At 40.9% G+C, this 23,886-nt stretch overlaps 1 protein-coding gene across 1 annotated transcript in view; it reads right to left on the bottom strand.

Moving 5' to 3' along the window:
* The window catches only part of DOCK3 (dedicator of cytokinesis 3), a 204,284-nt gene extending 185,654 nt beyond the window's left edge, over nt 1-18,630 (bottom strand). The window contains 1 exon segment of the mRNA XM_034066545.1: nt 18,516-18,630. Within this exon segment, the coding sequence (XP_033922436.1) occupies nt 18,516-18,630 (115 nt within the window).
* Between the last annotated feature and the right edge of the window lie 5,256 nt (nt 18,631-23,886).

Below are 23,886 nucleotides of genomic sequence, written 5' to 3'. Positions count from 1 at the left end.
TAAGCAAGGCTTGTAATCGCTTTAATCACCAAGCTCTGATTCAAATTACATACAGAGATTTCCTTATCTCGCAATTCTCCTCTTAGTAACAACTCATCAATGGAAAAGGCAGCCCTAACTGCAAAGATTACAATAGGAAGTCAACTGCAGGAATTACTTTCCTCCAAGTTGAAACTATTTGAAGTACCATCTGTGCAATTAATACACTGCAAAAATTAGGAAATTAAACATCTTTAAAAATAAATTTTAAAAAGTTATCATTATGAGTTATCCTTTAACCATAGTTATCAAAATACAACAGGGACATGGAAATGGGTAGTTACCTGAAACATAACATGTCCAAAAAAGGATGAATTTCAAATAAGGCCCACCCCCACCCCAGTCGTGTAACGCCTGTTTATCAACATCCAAAAACTCACTTAGGCACAGACTTAATTCAATCATTCAAGTACCTTGTCCTAAATAAACACGTGCTGAGACACAGAGTATGTCCCAACACCTACACATGCACACCAGAGCACTACAAGTGAAATTCCACGAGTTGAAACAGTGACCTCCAGTGGGCATCGTCCTTCTTCCCAATTTAAGAGAACAACCCCTTTAAATGCAAACACTCAAGCTATGGGTGAGATGCTCCCATGGGATGGAGCTGCATATCATCTCCTCCCTGAATGCCTTTTTGCTTCAAAGCCACCAAATCAGTTATCGACTAAAAGCCTCTCTCTGCAGGACTTCAAGCAGTTAACTAAAAACTCTGAAGTCCAAGGGAAGAACAGCATGGAAACTAAGATTACCAACCGCACAACCCACCACAAGGGATGTTTCTTAAACCCTGAATTGAAAAGAAAAAATATAATGAGAAAAGCATAGTGACAACTTTCACCAAAATAAAGCAGTTTCAACCTGTATACACACATCTCACAAAGGGAAAGGGGCAAAGCCCAACAAACTACATACACAAGGCGACCCACACAGATGACACCAATATGAGAGAGAATTTGAATAAAAATCTGAAGAGAACCAAACAGCATCCAACATTTGCTCTTCCACAGCAAGACTCAATGCAGTGTTTCATTAAAGAGCAAAACAAAAACAGGGATTCCATCAACAAACCTAAACTGGTCTCAGTGTTCAGCCCAGAAGTCACTGCTGGTCAGATGAGGTTGTAAAGGCTTGTTTACAGAGAGAAGGGAAACAACAACTGGCTCCAGACCAGAGCAACACAGACAACATAATCCAAGGAAAGCACTAAGCTTGTCAGCATTCTGGACTCATTCTTTGCCCATAGAGAAACCATAAATATGGATTTCAACCAAAGAAAAACTACTTAATGCTTCTCCCAAAGTGCAGGAATACCAGCAACCGCCAAATACTTAACATGCAAGACACAATCAAACCTCTAACAGCTTCATCCAGTATTTTAGATACCAGTATCCTTTAAATATAGGATATTCCTCTTTCTAATATGCAGTTTTACCAGAAAGGTACAAGCACCTTCGATTTTTAAGCTGCTTTGCAAAATAAAATCCTATATAAAAACAACATGACTTTTCTGGACAGACCAAAGCCTAAGTTAAGTTTTCCTTAAGAAAACCAAGTATGTTTCAAACCCAAATGATTTTAAAAATCCTGGGTGAAAAGCTACTATTGAGAACATCAGAAAAATAGAGAAATTTTAATACAGTAACAAGATATATTTATTTATGAGAGAAATTCTAAATCCATTAACTATTAAAAAATCTATATATATGGCGATATTAAATCAAATTTTCAGGCCATTTTCAACTTTTCTGCACGTGGCAACCAAGATTATCATGACACAGAGACACCAGTCTCGGGACACATGAGTTTTAGTAGTTGTAGGCAAATGAGTAGTTTGAATTATAGAGAGATTAATGACTGACTGATGTTACTGAGCCCAACAAGTAAGAGCCTGAAGACCATCACTGCATGTTAACACTGCATTTGAAGTGCTGAACTGTCAAACAGCTGGCTTCCTATGACATTTACTATAAGAAAACTGCTAAATAAAGAATATGACCAAGAAACTGGGTGTGATGCAGCTACTAGTATTCTGGTCATTTGTTACCTAACAATAGAAAGTGAGCTTGGAACAAAAGCCAAAGGAAAGGTAGCAGGAAAATGTATTACTGTTTTTTTTCCAACTGCGGATATAATAGATTTTGAAAATATGGCCAACAACAACTTTAATATACCGAGGCTCACAAGAAGTCATTCTAATAGATCTGCTAGCTTAGAGATACAAACTGTCCATTTATAAATGGGTTCTACTGGTCACACAAAGAAAATATAAGGACTCTGCTGCATCAACATGCAATCAGCATTTTAGCATTCAGAGTACTGTATTACTAAGAACAGCCCAAACTCTGCTCTTAGATCTACTTCAGTCAAGGAAAAAAAAAAGACTAAACAACCAAAAAACCCCAGAAAAGAAATGAACTGATCCCATCAGCTGCAGATACAATCGGGATGAGCATTCTCAATTACAAAATAAGTTCTCATACAAAAATAAAACCCCCTCATGATCCTCATTCTGAATTCACACAGCAGTATGAAATCCAATTTCTTCATTGATAAATCCGTTGTCAACCATAAATTGCACAAGTCTCTTTTGCTTGACTGTTTTAATAATCAATAGGGGGTGTGAAGAGTAATATGCATCTTTTCAAAACAATACAAGCCAAATCTTAAGCACAGCTGAACTTTGCAGCCACACTAAATCCAAGTCAGGAAAAACTAAGGAACCCAAATAATGAGACCGAATACACCAAACCATACCTTGTTAAAACTGTTTAACAAGAACACAATTTAACACCTCTGAAATAAAAAAAGAATAGTAAACATAACTACTGATTATTACAGAATCTTGGAAATTAGAGGATATTTTATAGTATATGATCCCAGAGTTACTTCCAAAGTTATGGATGTTACTCATTTGTTAAGCTAAAAATGCCTTATGCAACACAATCTTACTGATGAAGACAGTTTCAGATACAGAATTCTTCTTAGCAGTACTATTTGAAAAATATGAGCACAAATGTGTGTAGGAAATATGGAATAATTTAACCATTCTGGAGAAAACAATTTATAGAGAGGATTCTGGTAACTGACTCCCATCCTTCCCACAGAGAAATTCATTAGAACATATGATCATCTACAAACTGTCCATCAACCAACAAGTCTACAACAGTCATCTCCTCAGTCACCAGAATACAGAAGTAATGCATCATCGAAATAGGCACAGAGGAAAGCTTTTACCCACCAGGTAACAGATCTGAATGATCCCTCTGGGATTCCAGGACAGACTGCTGAAATACTTGGCACCTATTTTCCTCTATTAAACCCCCTTGCTACCATTCAAGTTTATAAGGAGGTCACAGTTTCCCCGCACAGAATGTAATTTCAGGCAGCATTTACCTTCCGCCAAAGAGCACGTGCTGCTTTCAGGAATTATCTCCAAGCCAGAGGTTGCTTAACTGTGGTACTTGAACTGTACCAAAGTGGGCCACAGCAGAATAAACCCTCTGCACCTCTGTAATTTATCAACAAGAAAGACACAAACTAGTTTGCATAAGCAGTTACTCTCGAGCTGCAGCGGAAAGCATGAAGGAACTGTGGGATATAACATGTAAGAATTGATGGCATTGGAGTAACAGTTTGGAAAGCCAAAGACCCAGGAGAGGACAGACTCAGAAGCATTTCACTTGCCTATGGACATGCCCTGACACAGTATAAGCCACTCCATTGTAAGCCACCAGCAGTAAGAGAAACTCCTTCAAAAGAAAAAAGGCACAGAGATAAACATGACATCTTAAGAAAGAGTGCATCTGTGCACAGCTTACTGACTCCTTTTACATTAGCTATCTAAAGTAGCTGTTTGCTATGTGGACAAAGAAGATGCAGTTGATACAATTCAGTAGGCTTTACAAAATAAGTTCTCAAACAGCCCCTGTCAAAAGCTCTTGCAGAAACTGAGCGTGGCTGTGATAAAGTGAGAAGGCATTTGCACAGATAAATGACTAGCAAAAAGATATGAAATAAAAGTAGCAGCTGGTTTTCTCAGTGAAGACAGATTGACCAGCAAGCTCTAATGGGATCTCTGTTGGAGCCGTTTCTGTTTGAAATATTTCTAAATGCTCCAGAAAAGCTGATCATTTAGAAAAGTGACAAAGTTTGTGAAGCCACTCAAGCTATTTGGGGTAATAAAGAGTTGTCAATAGCCCCAAGTATCACAAATAGAACTGGCAAATGAACACCACTGAGCTCATCTACATGTTGTTTCATAAGGGACCAACAATCCTCACCTTACATAGAAAAGGATGGTCTCTCCACTTGCTCTTACCGCACTGAGTGAAACCCTGAAATGTCATCCAGAGTTCTTGAAATAAGTTCAATGCTTAGCCACTCTCCAGCATCACCTGCCCTCAGCACTAAGACATCCCAGCAGAATGCCATCTTGGAGGAAAAAAAGGGGAGACACTATTACCTCTACTGCTGTACAAAATCCACAGTGAACCCCCATGTGCCAGTTTTCCTCTTCTCCCTTTGTCTAAAGGGTTGGAACAGATTAAGAAATGATAGAAAGTGACGCATGAGAAGGACTGCATAAAGGCTTTTATATGATTGTTAACCAAGATAGGACTCTAGCCCCAATAAGACTGACAGCTGAAAGAGGTGGAGAGAGTGTAACTCATAAGTTGCATGGACAGGGTGAACAAAGAACAACTGCTGATCATCTCTTCCAGTACAAAAAAGCCGAGCAGGACTTTATTAAATAAAGTACTTTTCCACACAGTGCATAAACTGTTCAACTCCTCACGAGATGCTGGGGGTGATAAAAAGATAATAAGACCATAAATCACTTGTTCAAAAGCAAATAGGGAAAATTAATGGATGTGGAATACCTGCGGTTCTACAAGTCCCTGACCCAGAAAGCACTTGAGTCTTGGGAAAGCATCACATATGCTCACCTCGCAGTGCTACCTACTGTAAATGCCTGTTGCTGGTCACTGTCAAGGGCAGGACACTAAATGAGGTGGGCGTGTGGCTGGAGTGTTATGACAACTCTTGTACTGGTATTAGTGGGATCACAGCCTGAACTTTTGCCGCCTCTTGCTGTCAATTGATTTGTGACCTCATCTGAACAGTATTATGTTAAAAAGAGAGAATACAATTCACTCTTAAGAGAAATGCTAAATTAAATTTCATGTGTGTCATTATTCCTTTCTGCTGCCTGCTTAAACAAAAGAGCTGTTTCCACTTTTGCTGTGGTACAGTTTAAAATATGGCTTCCTTTCATAATTCCTTCTAATTCAATTCCCTATGTTCCAGCTTCCCCACCCAGTCTCACCTGGGTAGCAATGTTTCCACACATCATTTTTCTTCTCAAATGGATTCTGTCAAATATGCGATAAACATAGTAGTAAAAATGTGTCACATTTTTTGTATGAACAGTGGAAAACCAGAAACCAAGAACAGGTAAATGCCAGAGTACTGTCCAGCACAATACAGCCAAGTACAGATCACGCAACATCTATCTGATAATTCCCCTGAAACAGCAGTTTTTCTTAAACATGTACATAGAAATGTTTTGCAGCACAATGAACTGCCTCAGGCACATGCCTTCTCACACTTTGTTTTTCTCAACCTATTTCTACACATTGTAGTTAAGCCTACAAAAATATTTTGACATAGCTTAATGTTCTATTTACAAGATGAAATAACAGTTCAGCCCATAATAAGAAATTTGTTTATTTTCAGAAATTAACAGAGCCCTTTTGCTGCCCTTTCCCTCTCCACCATCCAAGATGTGCCAATAGAAATTGGAAGTATTAATTTAGATGAAGGCTGAAAAACAAGATCAGTTCAGGAGGTTTCTATGTTTCCATTGTCCCCTCTTCCTTCTCCAAATCTAAATTACGTTTCTCTATAATCATAAAGTTGGACTATTATTTATTTCTTATGTTTTCTCTTCCCCAGTGGAAATCCTCGCTGCTAGAAAAGATCCAATATGCTAAAATACATTTGTTTATTCTAAGACGTTGGTCAGGCCTTGATTTAATGAACTCTATGGGTTATCTCTGGGGAAAAACCCACCACATTTCATACTATCAGCTGTGAACATGCCTCTTTTTGTTTCACTGGGCCTTTTTTAGGTGCATAATGTAACAACAAAAAGTTCTTAAACTTCTTCCACTGTAACAATCATCACTTTGCAAACTTTCAACAAATCTCTATTTACTCATTACTGGCTTCAAAGGACACATGTCCTTGGCCTTTGTGACAGCATTTTCCAGCTCACAACTGTCCTGGGTTCAGCTACACAGCACTGCAGAGGCTACTAAGAAGGAGAAAAATAACTGCTACAGCTGAACCCAGGACATCAACTCATTATTATTATCTGTCTTATTAGAATTCTGGTAACTTGCAATATTTTTAGCTGGCACTCGCAGAACAAGCATTTCAGATTAAAGCTTGCCATTTAATTTCTGTAAATGCTTTGTATTACACTCAGCCTGCAGATATTCAGGTTCTGCACTGATCAAGTCCTAAGTATATCTTTGACCAAATTAATCTCAGAAGGAATGGCAAGGGTATTGCATGGGAGAAGCACAGCTGCAGTTGTGTTGCTGTACACCCAGATTACCTAATTCCATACCCTACCAATTCATGATCACATTCAGCAGGTACTGAATTGTGTCCTATGCTACAAATGTCAGTTTTCTGATGGTGTAATTTATGCTTTGTAACACATAACCATATTTTAAACTCATGACTCTTATCACACCAGCTAAGAATTTGGTGTTCATTTTTACTTCAGGTAAACACACATAACAAACAAATAGCACAGTCCTTATAAAAGAAATCATATTTAACTACTAGTTATTCTCACTACTAGTTAAGATGGGGTAAATCAATCCCTGAGCCTAAGATTCATTAATATTGATTAAACTTTAAGGAAATAATGTAATTACTTCAGGCTAATAAATTAATGTTATGATGAGGATGTCTCTTCCCTTTAAATGTGGTGTTTGTATTAATTCATCTATTAAAAGTGTCTAGTATCAAGCAGTATAAGATAGTCTTAATAGCTGAATAAGATTCACTTTATTTTCTTCCCTCTAATAACCAGATGATAATTAAGGCTCCATGCAACATAACATAAAGAGTCACTGAAGTAGGGGAGGTGGCTTTAAATCCTATACCTTTTCCTTAACAGAGGCAAAACAGGAGGTGGAGGAAGGGTGTTAGATTAGGGCAAGGATGTAGCTTTCCCCAGCTTGAGTCATCTGTGGATTGAAGCTTCCTAAAGTAGAAGGTTTTATTAGTATTAATTTTATCTATGTATTTAATAGCACTTTCTATACTGCTTCTTCTACAGAGCCAGCCACATATTCTTGAACCATATCAACATCACCCCAGAACTCCAAGCTTCACTTCTGCATCATATAGAAAGCAGTTTTTAGTTGTTGGGATCTGACATCACCAATGCCTCCAGGAACTGTATTAAAACCAAGTGAACAATCAATTTCTATTCTTCCCCTACAGAGTATTAATGGGTTTAGAATCTTCCAAACTACCTTTTCTTAATAATTTCTTTTCCAAGAAGGGTGACAGATGCTCATTATTTGTGTTTAGATCTGGCAGACAAGGCAAAGCCTCTAAGCCACAGCAATGTAACTGCACAAGGAAAAAAACCAACATTGATAGAAGTTACCACGCAGAGGAAAAGACAGCCAGAGTCAAGATTTAGCTTTACCTTTCTCCACGATCATGCCTACAGGCAGCAAAGAATTCATACTTTCCAAACCATCGCATACCTTCCAGTCCCAGCCCCTCAGAACTACCAACCTCTTTCCAACAGAAAGCAGTAGTTCTTCCAAACAGAAAATTGTGGGTTTAATAATTTAAAAGACAAAAATATAGTTTATGAAGGAAAAAATCTCCACATCCTCATAACGAATGAAAGGCCAGTATAATTAATTTTTTGTGGAAGTGCCTGATTAAAGCTGGCAGCCTCATGAATCGCACAGTTAGACTCTGATGATATTTGACAAGGAAGCAGAACCACAAGGAAATTAAAATTAAAACATTTTCATTTTATTCTACACATACCTAGAAGGTTTTCACCTTCCCAGTATAGCTTCCAAGTACTTAAATGATTAATTGTGGGTGAGAGTTTCAGTTATTTGCCCAAAATTATTTTGGTACACACAGATTTCTTTGCAAGTTCAGGTCATATTCAGCGAGTATGCTTACAAAGGAAAGAGGGAACAAACCCTAGACTTTTAAAACATTCTGCATAAGCAAGATGGACAATATGAAGAATTCAGGTATGAAGGAGAGTACATATCCAATTAACTACCCAAATAAAACACAAGGTTTTTGCAGCAAGGGGCATTTCTTGCAGAGTATATGGGTACACATGAGACAGAACAGCGCTCTAATCCGATTGGAATTGCCAGCACTAATGTAATACACACACACATACAAAAAAAAGATTATCAAAAGCTGATTAAAAGCCATCCAAACATTACAATCGAAGAGTAGGGATTAAACAAAACACACGATTTAGAAGAGGGCTAAAGAATTTTTTGACCTTATTAATGGCCTGAATGAACTTTTATGCAAAACCTTGAGGAAGAAAAATACACTTCAGCAATCTGTTACACTTTAGGTTCTGTGTATTACCAAAATTACACTACAATTAAGTGAAAGTATTCCAGGTTGGTTAGGGAGCAGTGGCAGTTGCTAGGCAGCATCTGCTCCTGTCAGAGATGCTTCTTTGTGCAGTACAGAACCTCAGCCAGGAATACTGCCACCAATGGATTATTACAAGGCAGCTTACTGCCATCACATGGCATCTGCAAAGTGCTCAAAGTGCTGCCTAGCAACACCGCCTCTTTCTACTGAGTCATGCCATCACTATGAAAATATTCATGTAAAAAAGAAACAGATGCCTGAGAAGAAGGTGATCATTCACTAGCAAAGTGAATTATTGCTAGCATCCTTCCCCTACCCTCCGAGGTAAAAATAGAGATTAGGCTGGAAAATCATGAGCTGTTTAAAATAGTTTTGCACATCCTGGTGGCATGAGGTAGAACTGAAGGAACAGACCAAAAGCCCACAGCAGTGTCCACTACCTTTACCTGTATTAACGGACTGATTTTGAGCTTCTAGCTTTGCAGGCATCCATCCTAATTACTCATCCCCCTCCTGTAAATCTGTATCAGTTCATTCAACTTTCACTCTGGCAGCACCAAAGTCCCTCACCCATACATCATTCCCTCTCTGTGGGAAGTAAATGCAGCAGTTTCTTTTTCTCTCTTCTAAGCAGAGACAAAGGCTGCTCAGTTTTTGAAACCCTTCTCCCTCTTTCCAGCACCTAACTTGCAAAGAGGAGAAAACCACTGACTATAGCACCCTTTGCATAGAGGAGTGTGGAGTCATTCTCCACTGTTGCATTCCACAGAATGCAAATGTGAGCCAGAAATGGCTGCACTTTACTGATGAACACTAAGAAATGAAGTAAGAAACCAGTGAAGTTTTGAATATCCTGGAGGCTGAAGATTGCAGCACCTCTCTAGCAACCTGCTCCAGTGCTGTACCGTATGCAATGTGGAAATCGATGTCCTTTACTTTAATTCACCAGCACTGCTTCTCCTTTCACAGTGCAGAAGTGTTTGGCTCTGTCTTCTCCATAACTCCATAAAAGCTGGCTAACCACGAACCAGACCCCTTTTTCTCCTCCTCTTCTACAGGTCTTACCACCCTACGTCCCACAGACATTCCTCTCTCAGCATTTGCTCCACTCTCCTAACCATTTCTTAATCTCACCCCTCATACTGTGAGATACAGTGCTCTAGAGGAGGCTCCAGGAGTGATTCCCCAAAGAAGGAAATGATCATTCCATCAACATCCTGGTCATACAGGAATGCAGCCTAGTATGCAGCTCGCTATAAGAGAGCATCACTGGTTCATGTTCACATATGCAAAAATATAGGTATTATCCTATAGCATTTTATATACCATCCCATTTTATACTGACTACATCATAAGACTTTCAGTCCTCCTTTCTGTTAAATAAGTCCATAACATGCTAAAGTTACCTTGACTTTTATGGTCAGTAAATGAGGAGGAGGAGAAAGGGAAGAATAGGGCAGATATATAAAAGTATATTTATCAAAATACCAGCTCCTGCATCTTAGTTGAAAACTCTGTGTTTAAGCCTATACTTGCTCGTCTATCACACAAGAACTTTTGTGGACATCTCAAGACAGCTTAGAAGACTCCTAAAACACCTTTGAACCCCACACAAGAACACTGGCCCTTTTGGTAAACTATTTGCTACTAAGATACAGAAATAAAATTGAAGTATTTGCCTGACATAACTGAAGATGTTGGTTTTTTTTTCTCCATGAGACCTTAAGAATTTTTACCTCTTCTAATCTTGGCTTAAGCAACCATTCATTATTTAATGTTGTCAACATCATCTGAAACACTGGGAAAATCTTTCTTCTCCTGTTGCATCCTCCATCCAGGTTGAAACAAGTTTTTTTTTCCTTCATTATTAAAAGAAGATGACTGTCTTGTGTCAGTAACCCAAAATGTAGTCACTCCAGAACTGACAAAAAACCCCAAAACAACCCAAAAACAGAAGCTGCAGTTTAGGCCCCTGCTGTGATGCATAAATTTAGAGAGAGAGAAGCCTATTTCCTACCCCACTTCCACAGTCAAAAGAGCAGCTGTTTCTGCAAGACCAATCCTTCAGAAGCAGTCTTCCTTGATGTAAACCCTTGGACCACAGAGATAACTGTATACTTATCAGAAAGGGAAAAAAAACCCACCCAGACCACATACCAAAATATCAACCCAAAACATAGAGCAACTTTGATCATAATTCTAATCAGATCAACACACTCAGATAGGCTGAAACAGAACAGCAAGTGGGCAGAACGGATAGCTACAGATTACTGCACGCATGACAAGGCGATGAGGAGTACTAGTGACAGCAGAGCACAAGCTGTTCCAAGCGGATGCTGAGCTGCGTGGTCAGCAGACAGCAGGTCCAAGCACATCAGCTCACAGAGCTGGTCTCTCTGTGCCCAGGGCCAGCTCTTCCCATACTAATGAGTCATTGCCAGAGGAAGAGACAGTAAATGCAGTCTTTAAACAAAAATATGGGTATGTAGATGATTCACCTACTCACTCTCTTCACGCCAGGTGCACAGGTAGATACAGCTCCATTTTGTACAGTATGGATATCATATACATAAACTTACATAAATAAGAACACGTGCATTGGTGAAGTGGGCAACTTGACACAAACATTTCCATAGGCGTTTTCTCCACAAAGGAGGAGATGGGTGAAATACAAACATCTCCTCCTATCCTCCCAGATCCAAACGCAGTTATTGGAAACATACATACTGCTTCTTACAGAGATTATTAACTGTCTGTGATAGTCTCCTATGAAAGAATAGTCTCCTTACAGCTCATTTTGGTAGACCACACACCCCAGCAAGACAAAGGACTGTAGACAACCCAATACCCAAACATGCCTGTAAAAAGTTCTACATGTCTTTCAGCAGGCTTCTGTTTAACAGCTCTTCTGGTTCCTCTGACATGTATGCAAGGCCTCATTTATCAAGAGGAAGACTGAAAGGGTAGGTACTCTACATTAACAGCTGGCATAAACATCTCATTCATAACACAACTAGAGGGAAGAGCAAGGCCTCTGCTGTTCAAATGCACAGAAACAAGAGCATTCTGGAACAGTAAATCACCTGCCAAAGCTCAGTGAACTACACTCTAGCATTCTGGGTTCTATCTTCAAAATAAAACAATTCACCACTCCATCAACTACCTACTGCCAACACTGAAAGTGTTTAAGTTTTAATTATAACTTCCTTATAATACCTAGACAAACCTTTTATTGTTGTTTCAGAGAGTAAGTGGTATCAGCTTACCCCTGAAAGCAGCATGATAACCTGCTTTTAATCACCAAGAGTTAGCTGGCACGACTTCATAAGCCTTACTTAAGGCCCAATACCCAGAAACAGTCAAGTAATGAAAATGCAGTAAAATGATGAAGTGGAGCAAAAGGGAATTCTTATCTTTGTAATAAGTAATCACTTCACAACCACACTGGAGCGCACTTGGTCTGCTCAAACCCAGAGTTACCAGTCTTCCTAATACCCTCAATAAGTTTTGACTAAAAGACTTGCTTAAACAAAAACTAAAATATGTCTAAGAGGACAGAATTACAGCTAAAAAACCCTAGGAGCTGCTTTCAGGATCTCAGAAGAGATCATAACACTCATTTTGACACACAAAAATCTGAATACAAGTTTGATTTTAACATCAGTCGAGTGAGATATTTCATCTCTTCACCTTGAGGTTCAGGGATCATATAGATTTTGAAACAACAAAGAAAATAAAAAGGTACTGATACTAAGGCTGATTCATAGCTTAAAAATAATCAGTGAAAAGACTGCTGTCAGTTGCAACTGGTTTTGAACAAAGATCCTACTGCATGCTTCCCTTACTCTCTTCATCAGTACCACAGCTGAGAGAAGAACACAATAAACTTAATTCACTACACAAATTACAAAATTGCTCTGAAGCAGGAGAAAGTTGCATCAGGCTTTTTAACAGCTGAATAATCTTCCAAAGACTTTTCATTCTTTGGTCAGTGTTTTCACATCCACATCTGAAAAGGGCTCCCACTTCTCAAAAGAACAAAGCTATGATGCATGTATGGCCACTGGTAACTCTACTTGCTGGAGGTCATCAGGCATTTACAGCTCCTCCACATATGAGCTATGTTCCAAATAATTACAATATTAATCGGAAAAGCTTGTGTACCTACATGTTGTTGTGCACATGAAGACAAAGAACTCTTCCTCATTCCAAATTACCCCCTTTCTGTGGTCTTTTAAAGGCCATCAAATACCTGGTAGAGAATTTTCTAGATCACAAGTTCTGGCCATAGTTCTTACATGTTGCCCTGATGTTTATACTGGAGTCTGACTTTTTAAGTACAGAACTGCTGAAAAGAAGGGCTTTGAAAGACAGCAAGACTCAAGTCCAGCTGAGCTATGCTATTGACTGTAAACTAAGAAACCTGCCTTCAGTAGGATTAGTAAAAATAGCATCTTTCTTCTCTTCCTCCTACATACAAGTGCAAACCACAACCTGCACCATCATCACCCCACACTCGCACACCAAATTCCTATGCCTTAAATTATTCAAAAGAGAAACAACTTCAAATTTTTCACACTAATTTCACACTGAAGAATCTCCCTTCCTGCACTACAGACTTGACAATGAATTGAAACCCAACGCATACAAATAAGTAACACCAAAGAATCACCTAAATTTTCCAAGAACAGACACTCAAGGCATGCTGTCACACACCATGTTTTTAATTGTAATTGACACCTGCTGCATTAAAAAGGAAAGAAAATAACTGGTTTCCTACCAATGAATATTCATATTCCCTCTATTTCTCTCACGGTCTCATGACAAACCAAACACAGAACCGTTGGACTTTTAATATTTCACTATGACCAGTCCTGTTCTTGAGCACTCCTGTCTACAGAGCCCCCCCACATTAACAGTTCCCCTTCACATTCTCCAGCAAACAATCAAAAGAGTTGCACCAGGAAGAGCCCTCACAGAACTTTATTACCCATTCTTTTCACCAAGTCAGTAGCTGCTTATCTACACTACTACCCACACTTACTGTAGCAAGTTCTTTCCTACGCAGCCATCGATTTTCATTAAGTCAGTAGGAAATGTATACCCAAGACAGCCAATTCTCAACATAAATGTCTCTCATCGCTGGATGAAAGGCATTGTTATGAAGTCCAAATGTTCAGACAGAAAGCCTGAACACTTGGACTTCCAACCTTAGGAAATTGGTATAAAATTAATTCTGCACTGTGGATAAGATCAGAGAGGAACCACTTTTGCCTTCCTATTGGCAAGCAGCTGAAGTCTTGAAGGTCTTAACTGAATATGTAATATGGCTTAACTACAAATAAATGGATAAAATCGCTCTCACAACCATCAAAGCATCAAACATTAAACACCATATTGTGATACTATCACTTCTCATTCTAAGATCATGTCCATATTCCCATGCGAGCCACACGATAAACTGCTAAATACACACATCATTCCTTGCCTTTGCAAGCAAGTTGAAAAGCTGCTTCTCAGCCTCATTCCTCTTGTATTTAGAAAGTCTGCACTACTTTCTACTGTACATTTATCTGTGGACAACTGGTATTTAGATTATCTCAAACCAGTAATACCTTACAGATTTATTCTCATTCACTTCTGCAGACCCGGTATTCATAAGAGTAACCACAATGGTTTTTGGCTAGTCTTTTCTAGGATAAATGAGCCAAAATATATTAACCTCTTCCCACAAAACAGTATATTTAATCTCCAAGTTATATCACAACAACAGAAATACAGACTTACAATAGACTGAAACTAAAATTACCCACTATATTACTAAACATCACTAAACTTTCCTGTCTATGCTGAAAGTCTCCAGTTGGGTGCATCTTGGGAGTTGCTCTTTTCCAGAGACATTTCAAGGTGTGATTCATTTCTCATTCAGCCAAATAACAGATATACATTTCCTTTATGACCCCTGCTTGACAAACCCTTTTGTTCATTCTGAAGTCCTAAGGGTAAAAAAGGCCCTCAGGGGCAAAGCCCACAGATCATCTGGTTTTCCTTATTAATGAGCAAGCCCCCAGGTATTGCCACCACCTCCCAAAACAGCGCTGCACAGAAGGTTTACAAGTACATCCCTCCATGTAGCTTTGGTTCCAGGACAGCTCACCAAAGAATATCCTTAGTCACCTCCCTCCTGCTGCCAAACAAGTACGATTTCTGGCAATAGGAGACAAAAGAGAAGGTGAAAGACAATATACATCCCATAACACAGAACCCAGCTGCAATGATTGATGTCACTTCCCAGATTACTTAAGATGGACTTTTTCCTAATTATGGGAAGGGACTTTTTTTTATATCTCTGAAACTTTTAATTTTAAACCTATAACAAACTGCTTCAGTGGTACAGAGAAACTACAGTATCAATCAATGCAAAGACTTCCTTGTTTAGCAGCTGCCTTCCATGTGAACAGGTAGGAACAGAGCAGAAGTTCTGCAGTCCTGTTTTTCCAAACACAAATATGAGTTGGGAAGCATGCAAGCCAAAATTAATGATAGGGGAAGCAATATAAATCAAAACTCAAGATAGTGATCAAAAAGCAGAAGCTGCAGCACAGAACTGTAACTAGGACATTGCAACATTACATCTTTTCTTAGTAGGAGCAAGGCACAGTTGCGATAATATTAATTATATGTATTCACGCTTCTGTATTTGGTTTTTATTGCTACAATAAGGTGGTAAAAACAAGGATAAAAATTCACTTTAAGTGATACAATTACCAGATTTTAACACCAGTTCTTTGAATAAACTAGGAGTAAGTGCTTTATATGCAGGAAGGTTTTCCTTCTTTTCCACACATATATTTAATAATGTCTGCCATGCAAAGTACAGGACTAACTACATTTAAAAACAAACAAACAAAAACCCCCCACTTTCATGTGAATCACCTAAACGTGCTACTTGCACAAAACTAAAGCAGCATAAACTGACAGTCTAATGAAATACATAATCAGCTCTCACACATTTGCCAAATTTTAATTACCAGTTATTTACTAAAGAGTTCTCTCTGCTTTTTCTTTTAATGCATTATTATTTAATACTTGCTTTAGAAGACTAATGTAAATAATCAGATCACTTTAGTAAATACTTTCTTAGAGACAGAGACTGCTTTAAGAACACTAAAACACTAGAGGGCTAGAGAGCTAGCTATGTTCAATAACCAGTTTAGAAATCTCACTCGTTGTTTTCATAACTGGTCATCTTCAGCATTTGTGGAAAAACTGTTTGCCTTTCAACAGAGTCTGAAGTTCTAAAAGTGTAGTTAGGGTCGGAGCCACTGAACATAAGTATTTCTAAATAGAACAGAAGGAAATTATTCACAACAGCTACCAGGTAGTTGCTATAGTAGCTGAGAATCACAAGCAAAGAACTTCAATGTTGTTAAAGGAGCGTTCAGTTCAATTATTTATTTATAAATATCCTGAGTAATCCTTTAATATCTTTGTTGCAGAAGTATACAATGACTTGCACAAGAACCGGGCAATACAATAGCAGTCTACAACTGTAAGCACTGAAAGCTTCTTTCAAACACAGCTAGACAAGCAAAGAGAACTTCAGAATGCACCACTGGACATGCACATCAGTAAATTTAACCTGGGCTCTTGCAGTCAAGAGCATGTGCAAAGTCAAGAGCCTGTAAAGGGGATCTGTGAAGGGGCTCCAGCAAGCAGGTTAAGAAATGTCTTTGGCTTAAACTCTTTGAAAGCCACTGCAGACTACAAAGCCCTTCTGCACCCACATGTTGAGAGAGGGAATGTGGTGTCTTTCTGAAGGAACAATTTCCATAAATCAATATTTCTGAGCCAACTACCTAGATCAGAAGATGACACAGACTGCAATTTATTTTCAAAGAGAAAATCATACTTTGTATGATATTTTCACTTTCCTTGATACACATGAACAGGTATGTAGAGGGCGTGGATGCCCAGACATACCTTTGTATTTCACCTGAGAGGTCTTTGTGCTATTCCAGTTGCAGAAATAACTCCTCTTTTCCCTCCCAACTTACATGTACAGGGACAGAAAGTCTATTACCTTAATCCAAAGGCAGATCAAAATTTTTTCATTGTTTAACATGAGCACAGAGACAACACACGGGGCTTTTCTGTGATAGATCATGATCAAAATTAAACAATTAAGGCCCAAGGCATAACCTTCATATCAGCAACACAGGAACTCATGACAAGAAAATTATTTTTGCAAATATTATTTTATTTGTGAAACTGGGATAACTTAGATCAGGAAAAAAAGCCAAAACAAACAACCCAAATTCCCCCACCCCATCTACAGAGAAGCTTCTCCAAAATGTGTAAATCCAACCACTCCAGCAAGAAATGACAGATCTACTGGTTCTCAATTGAGACTCCTCTCCCCCACTTGTAAACTCCAGGCCTAAGCAGCATTTTTCACCTGTTCTGTCTGGAGACTTTATCAACCAAAGAAAAGTAATCGGCACAAGAATAAAGCAAACTTGCCCAGAAATCACCAAAATTCTCCAGACTTAGCCATTATCTCAGACCTACTGCTATGTGTGTTGTCTGAAAAGGAAAATCCAACTTCACAGGAATATTCTCAAGGCTACAGACTATTCATTAACACTTGTTTTCATTCACTGTCTTCTGGCTGCCTCTTCTAGACTTGTTTACAGCCTGAATGAAGATTTCTTCCCCTTTCCTCGCATGCGTCTGTGTAACAACAATTAGTTCACCTACTTTTCGATTCAGGTAGCATACGTGTTTTCTTATTTGAGAACACAGGCCAAACACAAACAAACACAACTGAGTCTCAAACACTGCAACACAGCAAACGGAAATGACATTCAACTGCAACAGAGGAAAACCAACAACACTTGAAAAATTAATGTTCTCTTTCACCGAAGTGAAATTACAATGACACCAGCAGGTTTAGTACTAGGACAATGAAGATGGCCTTTCACCAACAGGTAAGATGCAAGTCTGGATGCTTCATATTCTCTGAACATCCATCTGGCTGAGACATAACAAAGCTTGTTAACTTTATATACTTCCAGTGACATAGCAACAGTACTGTAAGTAATGACTTGTATTATTTTAACCCACTTGTGTATATTGCCCTTAGACAAGAGCACTTAGAGGTTCTCATCTAATACAGTACGGTTTCTATAAAAAAGAGTGAATTCTGTACTTCTATTCATTATAAATACGCTGAATGTACTAAACTAGATAGTTCTTGCAAAGGATAAAAAACCAACAAAAACTACTGATCCATTTTGTTGCTTGTTAACCACCTGCTCAAAACGTGCCGTAAATATTCACCTGCATTAACTGCCTACAAGTGAACTGTCCAAATCCCACTTTGACAGTCCACGTTCACAGACCTTTGCAGCAACTTTTCTGATATTTACTTTAAATATTTGCGGAAATTGATCACTGCTCCACACTGTGGAACTTCAAAATCAGTATGAACAACTGAGAAGTACAAATTTAATGACGCATTTAGGCAGCTAACAAGGGCAGATGCTACCTACTTGCATTACCATCCATGTCAACAAGGTTGGCTTTTATAAATTAAATCAATATAAAGGAAAGGGAAGTTAAGGCCAGGCTGTGTCCTCCTTCCACCTCACGACGTGTTATGTGTCTGCTCTCCTCAGAAATCACTGCACACTAAAATTACCAAAACAAACAAACCCAACGGCACCAGCGAACCGGCGCAAACGCGAATCGCGGTGGCAATAAAACCTCATTCACCGCTAACAACCTACAACACCGACACAAGAACCGCTGGCAGGGCGCGCAGTGCGCCACGGGCACCGCAGCCCGGCCCGGCCGAACGGAGCCGCCGGCAGCACCGGGCCCGCTGCCGCCGAGCAGGTGCATCACCGACGCCCCCTAATGCCACCGCGCCACAGCCGTTCCCTCGCCCGAAACTCCACATCAACAAGATCCCCACAAACGGCAGATTAAAAAGGAGAGGAAAAAAAGGAATCGTGGGCTTAAGTAGATTAAGGGCTCAGCGACTCGTTTTCTGATTATTTATGCCATCGGGACCCGAAAGTCGACTTTTTTCTCGCGGTCCGTGGTTCGCGGAGGAAGAACTCGGGGCGATAGCCCATGTCAGAGCACACGCTGACGGGATGCCGGGCTCTGCGGACAGGGAAGCGGCGGGCACAGCCCATCCCGCTGTCCCCAGCAGCCTCCCAGAGCCCCACCGGCAGAGCGGGAGGAACGGGGCCCTCCGCCCCCGTTCGCCATCCCCCCGCTCTCTACCTGCGGGGCAGCCAGAGGGGCAGCGCCGCTGAGGCGACCATCGGCGCCCCTCAGAGAGGCAGCAGCGGACGAAGAGGGGTGGGGGGGAAGCAGCCGCCGCTGCCTCCCCTCAGCCCCCCGCGGTCCGTCCGCTGCGGAGAGCCGGGAGAGGGGGGTCGGCGGGGCGGGGGAGGGGATGTGGCAGCACCTACCCACGCCGTATTTCTCCTCCTCGGTCGGGCTCCACATGCTGCTGCGGCGGCAGCCGGCCTCGGCCGCGGCTCCCTTGGTCAGTTCGAGGCGGGCGAGGGCCGCTCATGGAGCGGGGGCGGCTGCTCCCGCTCCCCCCCTCCGCGGGGGCGCTGCTCCGCTGCCGCCGCGCCGGCAGCCGCTCCTCACGCTCCGGACCGGGCTGCGCTCAGGGAACGCTTCGCCGCTGCCGGGGGGCGGGGAGGGGGAGGTCGCCCCCCGCCCGCCCGGGCAGCAACAGCTGCCGCTCCCCTCAGCGCCCGGCGGGTGCTCGCCCCCGGCCAAGCGGCTCTGCCTGCGCGTCCCCGCCGCCTCAGCGGGCTCCGGCCCCGCCGACGCGGCGGCCCCGCGGAGCTCGGCGGCCCCTCAGCCTCCTCCTCGCCGCTCCCGCTGCCGTCGCCACCACCGAAGGACTCCGGCTGCCGCGCCCCCCCCCCCGGTTCTCCCGGTGGAGCCCGACGCGCATGCGCGGCTAGCACCGCCTCACTGCCCCCCCCCCCTCCCCTGTCTCTACGCGGCCGCACGAGGCGCGCGCGGGCGCGAGGCGCGGGGGCGGAGGCGCGGGGGGGAGGGGGCAGGTCCCGAAGCCAGGTTCGATCCTGCTGTTCATGCCCTTATCCCAATGGAATACCGGTCTGTGCGCTGGTGCTGCGCGGAGGGGATGCTCCTCCTGCCCACCGAGGCCTCGGAGCGGGACGAGATCCGCAGGCACCTGCTGCTCTCATAGAAACCTTTACAAATTACTCCGAGCAGTTAAGGATATTCACATTAAATCATCTTAAACTAATGAGTTATTAGGTTTAGAAATAAAGAGAAGTAATGGGTTTTACTGACTGTACAGTGGCAGCATTTGAGGCTGGCAGTGGAGTAGAAATAGGACATGCTGTCAGCACTCTAACTGGTGACACCACTATCCCTAATCCTGTGATTTAATATATTGTTTTAAATTAATTTCCAAGGCTTCTGGGAGCTGGCAAAATTCTGTAAGTGTTGCGCAAGGAATAATCATCAAAATTTGAAACAATTCTTAGATTTCATCTTTGAATTTGTCCTTCACTTTCACTCCTTCCATTAAACCCAATCTTGAATTCCTCACAGCAAATTAAAAGCTGATTCATGTAATTCAAACCTGCTCCTCTAACTGAAATTCTGATCAGTGCGAATGCTCTGCCAGACAAGTGACTTTGCTCCGGTCAGAGCCTTCCCAAAGCTAAAAGGCACAAACCAGCACTTTTGACACAGCATTTTCAGAAACCTTTGCAAACAAATTGCTTGGGGTGAAGTTTGAAGATTGCACTGAACTTCTTAATAACGTAACTAAACTTCAGCTGTACCCACCACTTTTTATAGACTATCTGTTCTATCATTATATAATAAACCAGAGCGAAAGTCATCAATTTGCACCGCAGAACTTAGGTTGCTGTGGAAACCTTCATTATTTATTTTTTTTAACGTGTTCAACTTCTGTTTCACCACGGAGCAGGGGACAGCTTTCTGTCTGTGCCTTTGTTTGGTTTGAGGCTGCTGGGTTTTGCTTTCCTGTGCAGAGTGCAAACAGAAAGTGGCCAGTAAGTAAGCACGGCTGCGCATTATTGATTTAGAAAAACCAACTTATTCAGTCATACCTTGATTCATATTCACATTTAGGCATATGTATTTACAATAGCTTCATTACTTTCCTTCCTGAGGCACTCCCACAGCATGCAGAAATAGCTTTTTGAAGGGACAAAGCCTGACAAAGTCATTGAGCTGCATCTGTTGGAGATAGGCTGCTGCTGGGCTCAAGATTTCTTTTATATATATGCATATATATGCATATGTCAATAATAGATACCTCTTCATCTGTTCCCAGGACTTTGGGAGCAGAAAACCTCTGTAGTGACAGGAGTTGGTTAATTCTTCCAGCCTCTTCATTCTCCAGCCTCAGCACTTCCTGGATTCTTCTTGCTGCCCAGTTAACCTGTAGTTAAACAGAAACTCCTGCTTTAAGAAAAATGCAGCAGATTTCATTTCATTTTGTTTTTCAGAATCCTACAATGTCTGAGTGGACTCTTACAATAAATATGGAATGAAGGTGAACTTGGGAAGACAAAGTGAGAACCTTGAAGGGTTAGATAAACCCTGAGGGGAACACCAAAATAGTTGACAGAACGGGACCCACAAGGAACTAACAGTATACAAGAAACATGTTGTTTAAAGGGAACTATGCTATTTGTGGACATGTAAATGATAGCATTAACAGGTCCAGTCCTACTGATGACAGATTACTTTGATTTGAAATACAGTACACATTATTACATATTTATTCCTAACACTTCTTTGCACTGCTTCTGGTGATGCCTATTTTCGAACAGCAAGAGTCAGTAGAAGGGCATATGACCCACTTCAGGAAGGAAAAAATGAGTGTGTGTATTTCACTGTAGTTAGTGGAATGCAAGTTTGCATAACTTGAAGTTACCAAATATATTTGCACCCATTCCTCTGATACCTGCATTCACCAGTCTGATGAGTCTCCTATCGCCTCTACATAAATACTGATGGCTTTAGTAAATAATCTTAGCTTAAGTGTAGCACAGAACAAACATCTCATAGCGTGAAAGAGGCAGAGGCACTAATCTCCCAGGCAGCAAGTAGGTATTCAGGATCGCTACGTGCAAAGGAGACAGACCAAAGCAAATGGCGACAATAGCACTGGGCTGCAGGACAGCTATTTCTCCTGTCTGCTTCCTCTCTTAGGGCTCACTCCTGCCAACCTCAATATTCACACCACTCTGTAAAGCATGGGAAAAGCAGAGTAGTATTATGCAAGCATAAAAAAAGAAATTCTGAGGGTTATATGCTCCAGGAGTTTTTCTTCTGGAGGTGTTTTTATTTTTCTTATTATAAAAATGGCACATTTAAAAACTACCACTACAAAGTTAGAATCCCATGCCTTCATTGGATTATTTAAATGGTTTTAAGGTGGTATGTTTTGGTTTTGGGTTTTGTTCTGGGGGTTTTTTTTAGGAAGTTTTAAAAAACAACTTCAGGAAGTGAACTGAATGTTAAAATCTGCTCTAAATGTCAGAGCTCCTACAAGAACAGCTTCTGTTGGTGGGTATCATGGATCCCCAACACTAACAGGCTGCAGAGAAAAGTGGCCTCCCCTTGGCAGAAATCTTCTGAGCTGCCATTCTGAGTCTTTGCCACTCAACTTCTGTGTGGCACCATATGGAAATAGTGGCAAATACATCATTCAGGACTTTATTTAACTGAACAAGTCAAATTAGAAGGAAAGCACGAATCACTTTAAGTTACACTGTTGAAAGTTACTTAATGTCCACTGCATACAGGAGCTGTTATGTGAGAATTATGGTGAGTTGCTTATGGTTAAGTTACAGCAAACACAATTGTCCTTAAAGAAACAGAATATGTGTTACTATTTAACACAGTATTAATTAAAACAAGTTAAATAGTTCATCTTACATCATACTACCCTGCCATAATATAGATGTGATCTGAAAGGCAGCTGGCTTGGGATTGAAGAGATCTGACACAGTTTCTTTCTCTTAAATAGATCAAGGGAACTGCACAATCCTTTCAAATGCTCTGCAAGGGACAATGGAAGGGCAGAGTGCAGAAAGCAGAGAGATTCTCATACCTCCCTGCAAGCAAATTTTTCTCAGTTATTTCAGCCTTAAGGTATCATGGAACACATCACCCTCTTGCCCTCTCTTTCAGGTAAGAGCATCCCCATACTTTACACTTTCTCCAGGCTATACATCCTGCTACTTCTACTTCTATTATTACTTCCAACTCCTGTTTTAGAAACATGGCCCTGAACCCCTACTATCAGAAAAAATCAAGGATGAGTTTTAACTCCCTCTGACAGTCAATTTGTTTAAGTTACCTCCTTTCCTACACTTGATGTTCCAGTTTTGCATTCTTGTTCCTTTAAAGTTCATGTCCTTTCCCTGTTGATAAGATGGTTTAAGCCATTAAATAACTTGGCTTCCCCGTTAAATTATAAATTCTTCACCTTGCAGGGAGAAACAAGAGGAACCAAAGCAAATACACTCTACCACCATCTCCAACAACCTCACAGGTCCTTTTGAAGTACCACATGTAGCTTGCTTGTGCCTCAAAATAGGTATTCACATGTCCCAGGAATGGAGCTATGCTTCCTTTGATGCAGTAATCTTCTAAAACTTTTAAGCAGGAGGTCTCAGCTTCTGATGAACAGATCCAAATTATATCCTTTGTCTTATTGCATAAGGCCACTTCATGGATTTTTATCTCATGAAGAAAAGACCAAACCATCACATTAGGAGTCCAATGCAGCAAGTGACAGCAGTTTTGCAGTGTTTGTGCCCCACAATTTCATTTGCCTAATCATTCATTCGACAGGATGATTTCTGATTAGTGCTCAGCACTGGAGAAATGTTTTAAAGGCCATTATCTTAAGACTCATTTTTTTCAAGTTTAATTCAGAATGAGCTGCCTTTAAAGAAGCCTGCTCCCAACCCTCAACATTTCTCAAAGTGAAAGGAAAGAAAAGCAGACCCCTACCCACCAGGCAGCACTTCCAGCCTGCAGTTAAGTCATTGCTCCATCAGCTATTCCTTATCTCTGAAGTAGAAGCTCATGACTGAAAACAAC

Source organism: Melopsittacus undulatus, chromosome 9 (genome assembly GCF_012275295.1).
Source record: "Melopsittacus undulatus isolate bMelUnd1 chromosome 9, bMelUnd1.mat.Z, whole genome shotgun sequence".
Taxonomy (NCBI): Eukaryota; Metazoa; Chordata; class Aves; order Psittaciformes; family Psittaculidae; genus Melopsittacus; species Melopsittacus undulatus.
The sequence above is the reverse complement of the archived record's forward strand: the minus strand, read 5'-3'. Positions and strand labels throughout refer to the sequence as shown.